Source organism: Parambassis ranga, chromosome 17 (genome assembly GCF_900634625.1).
Source record: "Parambassis ranga chromosome 17, fParRan2.1, whole genome shotgun sequence".
Lineage (NCBI taxonomy): Eukaryota > Metazoa > Chordata > Actinopteri > Ambassidae > Parambassis > Parambassis ranga.
This window is the reverse complement of record NC_041037.1, coordinates 8,291,040-8,300,820: the sequence shown is the minus strand read 5'-3', so window position 1 is coordinate 8,300,820 and position 9,781 is coordinate 8,291,040. Positions and strand designations below refer to the sequence as shown.

The following is a 9,781-nucleotide window of genomic DNA, read 5'->3' as shown; positions in this document are numbered from 1 at the left end:
ACAACCAACCCAACAAAAGTAAAATATTTGTTGTGAAACATTTAATGGAGCAGAAAGTAACATTGACACGCTGTGTTTATGAACAGTACCTCAGTAAATGTGCTTGTGTTTCATTACTGCCATCTAGTGGTAGTAAAAAGAAAGTACTACACAGTGACAAAATATCCTGAACATAGGTTGTTAGATGGAATTTCTAAAGAACATGAGGTTCTTTAAGAGCATGAAATATAGAAGAAAACCTGCATCTTCTCCAAATTCTGCTTCATTTTAAATAAGTAGTGAGCTTTTAGGTGCTGGTAGGCCGATTAGGATTTTTTTAAAATCCTAATCTGAGATTATGGGCATCCCCTCAAGGGGTAATCTTTAACATCCTGTCCTAGTTAACTTGCTTAGATATTTGTTTATATTATGAGCCAAAAGACACTTAACCCTGGACACAACTTGACTGACTATATACATCAAATGTGACATTTATTAGTTTCTGACTTTGACTTAATCACACACGTGTTAACTCATATCATAACTATTGTACATAACTAGTTAGACCACGTCCCACTTTTAAACCTTTGTTTCCGCCAGATCGTCTTCTCATCCCACCCCGAAAAAGAAGCACCTCCATACATTCTCTTCACTCTTTAATTGATACTTATTTCAAGTTACATATATCATGTTATTAAATGCCACTTTAATATACAACCCCTTAACCTCCTCACCAAGAGGGAAAGCTCATCCACCCACACTCAAAAACAAAGCTAAAAAGACACATGTCTGAAGAGTTAGTGTGCATCCATAGAACAACCATAAAAACATATGCAAGGCCAAGAAGTGCAAGGTATCTTGGGTATAGGCAACTACCAAGCAAGGACACAAGATTATCACAGATTGTACTGTATGTAGAAATAAAACTGCCAACCGTATTCATATTGCAAAGATTAATATGAAGTTTGGCTTGAATTCACCAAGATTTAATAATGAGGTCTGTCAGTCTATGGGAATTACAGCTAATGTGGAACCGAGTGAAGTCCTAGTCTGTACTAGACAGTGATGAGGATCCTGGCTTGGCAAATGTGATAAACTGTACATTCATACAGTTGCGACTCTCCTTTGCACTAATGCTGCAGAGTACAGGGAGGGGAATCATACAAGCCTAAGTAGAGCTCAGTGTCAGGCCTTATGCTGTCAATCCACAGCAGTTACATCAATACTGTGAATGATCTGACAGGCTCCCTCTCTCTCTCTGTCCCTCCCTCGTGGAGCTGGTTACAGACACGTTTTGTTTCAGACACGTCATTACAACACAAAGGGATAAAGGAAGCTGCAGAGAAAGAGAGACAGAGACATCATCTCAAATAACAAGCTACACCCCATGTAGTGACCTACATTGCCTCTTAAGATATTTGTCTTGTCATGCCACCAGCAGTAGTGCACTACAGGGAGGGAACAGTATGAAGTCAGATGGATTAGTCCCCAGAACGGCTGCTGTGGTGTGGCCCTGTGCTGGTGTCAGGTTGTCACATTTGATGGAAGATCGTTGCTGATGTCTGAGGTGACTATGTGTAAAAGATGACCTCAGGAATCTGTCCGTCCTCTACCGAAGTGCCGTTGTTGTTCCCCGCTGCGTAGCAGAAGGTAAAACAGGTCTTTGTGCCAGTGGACGATGACTCGTGTGTTACCTTCCGCATCCCCTTAGTCCCATAATGAGAGTCTGGACCCTGTGAGAGACGCAGAGAGGATGGTGAACACTCACAATAGATAACAGATACAATTAATCTGCAAATTAACAGAGTATTATGGCTATCCAAAAAGTTACAGACCTTAAGTGTTGCACAGGCAGTGTAGTTAACATTGGGGAGAATCTCCACTGGTTCTTTGAACATCACTCTGAAAGTGTTTGCTGACCCATCACAGCTGAAGCCTGTATCATTCTGCCCAAGCACCGTGTTACTGTCTGTGTGAATTATCTGGATCACACACAGAAAAATACAGAACACATGAAGCTAACATACAGTAACGTCTAAGGCCAAATATTAAAGGTCTAACTGGAGGAACACGGGGCCATACCTGGATGTTGACTTGGTAGTCTGTAGGTCCGTGTATAGAGCCATAAAGCCCAAATCCCACCACAAATATCCTTCTGTTTACTGAAAACCTGTGGATAACAGAGCAGTGGTTCAATTAAACTGTCAATGTTTACGTGTAGTTGAACAGGTTAGCAAAACTTAGATTGGGTTATATTTTCAGACACGATGCATTCAAAGGCTTAACCTAATACATATTGTCTTACAAGACTGACATAAAAGAACTTCACTTCAGTCTAAACAACAGATGGTTGCACTGAAACAATACATCATGAGATCCCACAAGGTTTATTTTTTGTAAGAACACCATGACTGTGTGTTCACAATGTTGTTCCTCACTCACCGTATGCGGTCACTCGTCCCGCTGTAGCCCCAGCGGCTCTCCACCTGACCAAAACGTGTGATGCTGCACTCCTTCCCACGAAGGCAGCAGCGAGGCCTATCTATGAAATCAACTCGAGGCTTTGGATTTACTGTGAAGTGCAGGAAGAGACTCACCACCTCTCTGTCTGTCAGGATACCAGACTGGGCTGGACCTTAAAAGATAGACAAAGAAATCACTAAGTGTAAAATCAAAAGATATGTGTTTATGAAAGGAAACAGTTCATAAAAAGCAGTGTTCTTATTCACCTGCAGCAAACTCCTCAATGGTCATGAGAGGGAAGCGGATGAGTGTGAGAGCTTTTCCCAGGACTTTCCGTTTGTTCTCAGGTGTGGGCTGCAGCTGCTGCCTGTGAGCCTCGGCCTCAGCCCAGCGCACTGCGGCTCCAAACAAACGCACCTCCCTCACTCCAAGAGTGTCCCGCTCCAACACTGCCACCAATGTGTCTAATGGAGGGGAGAAAATGATCCAATTAATCAGCAGGACTGTGTGAAATATATATGTGGCAGGAAAGATTCACACAGGGACACTTTACCCAAATCTATGTCGGTGAAGCCTTCGGCAGCGAGAGCGTCTCCAGTGTTCTTATCGATGTTTTCTAAACAGAGGCTGGCAAGCTGCGGCTCATCAAACAGCCGTGCCTGAAACGTGGAGCACAAAACACATTTATTAATACACAGCAAAGTTAGTGGTGTACTGAAGAGATGTTCTTGTTGATAAGGCAGGAGACCTTGGATTCTTTAGTTAAATTGCACTAGTTTAGTGTTGTAAAAAGTACTGTTATGGGAAGTGAAAGTTCTGCTACAGTCATGCAGTAATACAGTAATAGTTTTCTGTATTTGCTTATGTTGTGTTTCTAAATGTCAAGATGCAACTGTTTTCTTAATTTCCTTGCAGAACACTGTCAGTCAGAGGAGCTGACCTGTGTTAGCAGCATGAAAGCATTGTCTGCTCGGAGGTTCTTCTTCAGGAACTCCACACAGTGAGCCTCCAGGGCTGGAACTGCATACTTCTTGGCTGTATAGAGTGTGGTCATCACCGTCTCAGGCCCGATCTGCACCTCATCAGAGTACAGAAACCTGGAGGAGGTATGGATCAAACAAATCAATGCAATTAATTTACTGCAGGGTATATTTAGGATTATATGCTAATTACGGCACATTCCCCATGCTATGTGTGACCTACATACCATGCCTACTTTAAGGACATGCCATCATGTTAAATGACCTGCGCACGTACTTACTTTAATAAAGCCAGAAAGGCTGCTGGTTCCACATCAGGGAGCTCGATTTCTGTGGATGTAGTCGCCATCCCACCGTTAAACATGGCATCAAACACCGCGCTTCCCACAGCCAGAACAAACCTGACAAAGAGCCGGATGATTGGGGGGTGTCAGTTCTTTCTGCACAGCTGCAAAGTCAGCCAGCATTAATCCTCTTACCTGTGTGCTGGTATCCTCTGAACCCCCATTCCTTTGCCCACTAAAAAATGAACGTCGCTGAGCACCTCGTTGTTGAAGAGGAACGCGAACCTTTCCTTCACGGTGCTCTTGGTTGCCTGCCAGTTGTACACTGGCTCTCGGTACACCAAGACAGACGCAGCAGCCGGGGTGGCCGTCGGTGCTGCTGCCGGGGACGCGTTGGACGCTGCGGTGGCTGCCATGTTAGACGCCGGGGTAGCCATGGCTCCAGCTGCCGCAGCACCTGCCGCAGCGGACTGCTGCAGGGAGTTCTGCGCAATCGGCGGAGCTCCGGTCGAAACACCGTTGCTGTCACCCGCGGCAGGCCCCAGCTGTGGGTTGGGACGCCTCGCTGCTCCCTGCGCTGCGCCGGCAGCACCGACCGCTCCGCCGTTGGATGCTGGCATGGAGAAAACACTGTTGCTGGGCTGGCTGTTTCCCAAAGGACCCGGACCAGAGAAACTGAGGCAAGGAGGCCTGCCGCTGTTGTCTCCAGCAGCCATCTTGAACCTGGCGTAGGCGTAAACAACACACTTCATTGCTTTGAGTATTTCCAGTAGTTTATATCGTCATGTCTGCTCGCTGTTTCCATCTGGCGGTCAATCGTAGAACTACAAGCTGCAGGTACGAACCAGAAACCTAATCACTACACCTACACCACCTGCATTAGACTAATAACCTCTGTAAAATAATAAATGACACGAAAACAATGAACTATGGCCACAAACAACAGAAAAGACTTCAAAAAAGGTAAAGAAAACGTTTTTTCAGACATGTAATCTGAAATCTGGTCACAGTTAGATTGTAGACGGTTTTGTGTAGTAATGAATACAACTCGACAAATCAGTATATTGGTAAAATAGGTCTTTTACATTATTTAATGTGCTAAGACTAATAGTTTGTTACATTAAATAAAGATGCCGTTTGCAATAATCATAACATTAATCCCATAATTCTGACTTTATATAATAATGCGTATTATTATCAGAAATATAAAAACATTTCTAAAATGCTGTGAAACAATGAATGGAAATCCTCGTCGCCATATTGTTCATTGAGTACATTATGACTTCTGCTCCTTCGCATCTTTTTCCTCCGTTCACCCCATTGTGAGGCACGAGCCCCCCACCCCTCTCTGCCTGCTACTCATCAACCGTGACGTCAGAGCGGCGCGGCACGAGGGAGCTGTCCTCGCGGAGGCTGCTGATGCTGCTGCTGCTGCTGCTGAAACAAGATGGCTGTGCGCGCAGGAGGAGCAGCGGAGGAGAGCTGAGGCAATGCAGAGGAGGAAGCAGCAGAGGGGGGCGAGGAATTCACTCCTGTGTGTTTTAACCTGCCAAAAGAGCAACAGCAGCCCAGCAAACACAGAGACGACCGCTTCTGATTTGTTTCCGTTACCATTTAGGGTAACTGTTTTCACGGGTTGAGTTTTTTTTTAGTAGCCCAGAGAGACCACCGGACTGACCAAACAAATTACGGAGTAGAGGACAGCCGGGGACGCTCACGCCGTTATCAGAGATGTCCCTGCTGTGCGTGGGAGGTAAGAGAGGCAGCTGTGTTTGATGCTATTGAAGTATCACTTGCTCAGGGGCTGAACTGCACCAGTTGTGTGTCAGCCTGCGGGCTATCAGCTCCGTGTGTAGTCCGGGGGTTTGTGCTGAATTGTCATTAAATCTCTCAGCAGCTCCAGTGGGGGATGCCTCTGGGATACTTTTAAGCACTGCTGCTGAATGACATGTGGGTTCAGTTTCCCCGCTTGACCTCAGATGAAGACAGAAATATGATCTGGTTTCAGTCGTGACTAAAAACATTGACAGGCTGTCTGAGTTTCCATAAATGTCTAAATGGAGGAGGAGAGCCGCTGTTTCCTCTCCTGACTTGCACTGTTGCGGTTGCTGTGTGTGTGTGTGTGTGTGTGTGTGTATCATCATCCACTCTGTTCATTCATGCGTGGGCAGTCTGAGGAGAAGGAGGAGGAGGAGGAGGGGGACTGAGGAAAAGCCCCTGCCGCTGCCGCTGCCGCACCGCTCGCCGCCTCCTCTTTGCCGCGCCGCTGTGCCGTGAGGGAATACTGGCAGCCGGTTGGAGCTGCGCGTCACATCTCCGCGTTTTCCCTGAAGCGATGCGTCACCTCCTCCCACCAGACTTCCTGAAAGCACCTGATGCTGACACTGTTGCCTCTCCTTGCGATGAATAAGCATCCGCCGTGATTGCTCATAAGCTAACAAAACCTGAAACGGAGTGTTTCCACCTTTGTAGGTGATGTTGGACAGATAGAGGCAGAATGTGTGTGAACTCAAACACAAGCTTGTCAGGATTCTTATTATGGCTGCAAGTAATTTACAGTGTAAGAACTAATTAATCTGCACATTGGTGGTGACAGAAAGGAAGAAACAGACCAATTAGAGCAGGAGTCAGTCCCATTAAAGGCAAGCAATTCAATTATTCAAGTATTTTTCAGGCACATATATCTCTTTCTGCAGACTTTGTTGAACATATTATGATCTTATTTCTTACATCAAACGGCAGACATTTTGATTTATCACAGGGAATGATGGTGCTGTTCTAATGAATGTCTCAGAAGAGCAGGAACTAAATGCAAGCATGGAAATATGTCTTAATTACCTGAAGCTTAAATGGATGTCTTCAAATGTTGTTAGGTTTTTGATTTCATGGATTAGTCTGTAAATGACCCGATTGTCCCAAGGTGAGGACAAAAGCAAAGCTTTAAAGTCGCCTTTTATACATCAAGCCTATTGGGGAGTCTACCCCACCTCATCCTCCTCCTCCAGGTCCACCCACTGACGGTCTCTGCTCTGAGTCAGTCCCTGGTGTCATTAAGACCCCGAGTGTTATTCATTCATAAACACTGGCTGCGGCTGTCAGTGTTGTAGACTACGAGGCTTGGCAGAGAGCCCTCTTTCTGTTCCGGTTACATCATTCATGCTTACCTGACTGGAGCTATTTCTGGCCTCCACAGTACTTTGTGCCTCTTGAATAGGCAGCATTTCTTTGGCGCATCTGCCGACGAAGCAGAATTCAGACACAGATACAGATTAAATGTGAAAAACTTGGCTTATTTTCCTGCAGATATCCCACACGCTTGAAGTGCAGCCTTGATTTGGACACTAAATCAGGGCGTGTATTGTTTCTGTCAGCAAGTACAGCTATCACTGCAGGACTCCATGTACACATGTTTTTTTTTTTTTAGGAATAAGACACCGCCTGTCTGAATTATGTCAGCCCTCATTTTGTCATTGCATGGCTGAACTCCCTGTTTTATATTCCCCGACAGCTCAAGCTGAAGGGTTTACTTGACGCGCTGTCGCCTCTCTGTTTTCTTGGCAATCAGCTTAGTTCCCATAAGTCAGTGTCTGCTGTGTCAGAGGTACTTCCTGAATGAAGTTTCTGGGGCTGCAGAAAAATTTACGGTTCAGTCCTTCAGATTCATCACTGTATCCTCTGATTAGAAAACTGAACTCACTGTGATTTGTTAACATCCTTGTTAGTTATTTAATCGGGTGTTGATAGATGGACATGGCTTTGACCTTGTTTTCTAAATCCAGTCTCCTCACCCATAACCTACATTTCAGCAAATTGATCCAATGTTTACAACCCTTCCCTGGACCATTATTTATGAACCATATAAGCATGTGCTGTACAGCTATGTGTTGTCTTGTCTGCTTACTGTACATGCATGCATCTGTGATAAAACGTTGTTGGTAAGGACTGCTGCAATTTTTCTCATCATAAATCAACCTGTCAAAGATTTATGATTGTGTGCTATCATTAAGCTTCAGCTTCAGCTGCCACTGAAAAAATCCAATTCCTTTTTTTATTGATCCTCCTCATGTGCCGTTATATTCCCAGGGCTGTTTTTTTTTACAGTGTTGACATTAAAACGCAGCAGGAAGCCAGTTCTGATGCTCCTGAAAGCATAGCTTAAATTATTTTTGTCATAATATTGAATTGCTGGGGAATAAATGGAAGCAGAGGTTTTTCCATCAGGTGTGTGTGTGTGTGTGTGCTGATGTAGCTGCATGGCACTTAAGCTGCAGATCTAGCTTGAAAGAAGTAAAAGGAGGAGAAAATGGAAACAAAAGTGCTTTGCTGACTCAGGGCAAATTGCTTTTCAATTGTGCTGGTTACTATGGTGACTAGTTTTGGGGTGCAGAATATTGTGAGATAACTCACAGGATTTCCCAACATTGTGTAAAAGGATTATATAACACTGAGCTTGTGAATGTGCTTTATTTATGTAAACATGTGAATGACGAGTACACAACACACCTGCAGTGTAGTGTGGGGATCTTTTGGATTATGTGTGTGTGCTGTGGATAGTGGAGCATTAAAAATGTATGTGTCAGTTACGTCAAAGCTGGTAAAGAGGTGCTGCAGAGAGAGAGAGAGAGAGAGAGAGCGCGCCTGCACTTTGACTGTACACTAAAAATCCACCACAAGCTGTATTTGATAAAGGTGGAAAAATTAATACTTTTTAATACTGTGCCAAATCTATACCACTCATACACACACTGAATGTGGTAAATCATAATTGTTTTCTAAATGCCTTTTGTATAAAGTGTATTACTTAATAAAAAAAACACCTTTATGCATCATTTATGTTAGAACACTGCAGCGTCTGTTTCTGAACCCCACACTGATGAATCACAGTGGGTCACCTGTGCTCTCTATCCAGCTTATATTTAGCCTTAACACTCAGTGCCAACTTGTCTAAATCGTAAAGGCTAATATAAAGTTCTTGTCTGCTTAGCCGATAGTTGAAAATATGTCTATTTATTAAAATCTACACAGTACTTGCTTAATTTTTGCTTCGTGTTTTATTTGTTGTCCCGTTCTCTGTGTAAAAGCCAAAACAGAGCACGCATAAATGTGAAAACAGATGGTGTTCCTGTGTGTCACTGTGTCCCTCTCTGTGTTTCCACAGTGAAGAAAGCCAAGCTGGATGGACCCCAAGGTAAGACTTGGGATCCTGTAAATAAGAGGAGATACAGGTGGGAGAGACGTGCTGTTATGTGTTATAAATCTTTAATCCGAGTGAGGACACATCACACACTGAAGCCATGAATAGAAGCAGACAGATAGGAAGTTATTTTCTTTGTAGAAATACAGCTTCTATATCTTACAAGAGATTTTTCATTGTTGCCTCATCTCTTTCTTAACAGAGAAGTTCAACACTTATGTGACTCTAAAGGTACAAAATGTGAAGAGCACAACCATCGCTGTCAGGGGCAACTTGCCCAGCTGGGAGCAAGACTTCATGTTGTGAGTCCTTCATCGTTTTCTGACAAAGCCCTGTCTTCTCTGTCTCTCCTCACTCCTTCTTCTGCACTCATCCTCCCATCACACTCTCCTCCCCAGATGCTTGAGTGCTTTTATGTTTTTTTTATCTTTTACTTTCTATCAGCCTTTCTTCCTCCCTCCCTTCTTTCTCACTCCTCCATCCCCAAGTGCCCTGTATCCCTGTACTGTTTCACGTAGCTTTTCTTCTCCACCTCCAACGACTGTCTCATCCTGTTTTTCACCTGCTCTCCCTCAATACCTCGGCCCCGCTCATCCTCATTCTCAACCTTGGCTCCCTCCCAGCCCTCTTTCTTCTCCTCTGTCTCTTCCTCTAAACACAGCTCCTTGATCTTAATCTGCAGCCTCTCCCCTCCACCCCTCACATTCATGCTTCACCCTCCCTTTTCCTTCCGTAGTATCTGCTCTCCAGGCATCATTAGCACTTTTAAATTAGTTTGTTTTAACTTGTGTTTCCATATATATTGAATGATGACACAACACAGAACGCTTGGCATGCAGAGCCATGTAATGTGGTATTGACAGTGTAGCAGCATATGGGCG

The 9,781-nt window shown here is 44.4% G+C and overlaps 2 protein-coding genes across 3 annotated transcripts in view; one reads left to right on the top strand and one right to left on the bottom strand.

Moving 5' to 3' along the window:
* Positions 1 to 617: 617 nt before the first annotated feature.
* On the bottom strand, positions 618 to 4,458 carry LOC114450123 (BTB/POZ domain-containing protein 2-like). The gene is made up of 9 exons (XM_028428075.1): positions 3,902 to 4,458; positions 3,704 to 3,823; positions 3,383 to 3,539; positions 2,996 to 3,101; positions 2,709 to 2,906; positions 2,422 to 2,614; positions 2,062 to 2,149; positions 1,815 to 1,961; positions 618 to 1,712 (listed from the first exon to the last, which is right to left on the bottom strand). Exons 1-9 carry the CDS (start codon positions 4,456 to 4,458, stop codon positions 1,551 to 1,553), a joined length of 1,728 nt encoding a protein of 575 aa, XP_028283876.1. The 3' UTR covers positions 618 to 1,550.
* The window catches only part of LOC114450121 (protein unc-13 homolog A), a 34,157-nt gene continuing 28,804 nt past the window's right edge, over positions 4,429 to 9,781 (top strand). Inside the window, exons 1-4 of one of the 2 annotated variants that reach the window (XM_028428072.1) lie at positions 4,429 to 4,543; positions 5,362 to 5,459; positions 8,865 to 8,894; positions 9,103 to 9,202. In XM_028428072.1, the coding sequence (XP_028283873.1) occupies positions 5,438 to 5,459; positions 8,865 to 8,894; positions 9,103 to 9,202 (152 nt within the window). In that variant the 5' untranslated portion in view covers positions 4,429 to 4,543; positions 5,362 to 5,437. Of the gene's footprint in view, positions 4,544 to 5,361; positions 5,460 to 8,864; positions 8,895 to 9,102; positions 9,203 to 9,781 lie in introns of those variants that run through there. The other variant, XM_028428073.1, reaches the window with a different exon arrangement.

Coding starts and splice junctions, on each gene's coding strand:
- LOC114450123 (XM_028428075.1), bottom strand. CDS start 4,458: ATGAAGTGTGTTGTTTACGCCTACGCCAGGTTCAAGATGGCTGCTGGA. Junction 1,962..2,061: donor ACTACCAAGTCAACATCCAG/GTATGGCCCCGT, acceptor TGTGTGATCCAG/ATAATTCACACAGACAGTAA. Junction 1,713..1,814: donor CTGCCTGTGCAACACTTAAG/GTCTGTAACTTT, acceptor CGTCTCTCACAG/GGTCCAGACTCTCATTATGG.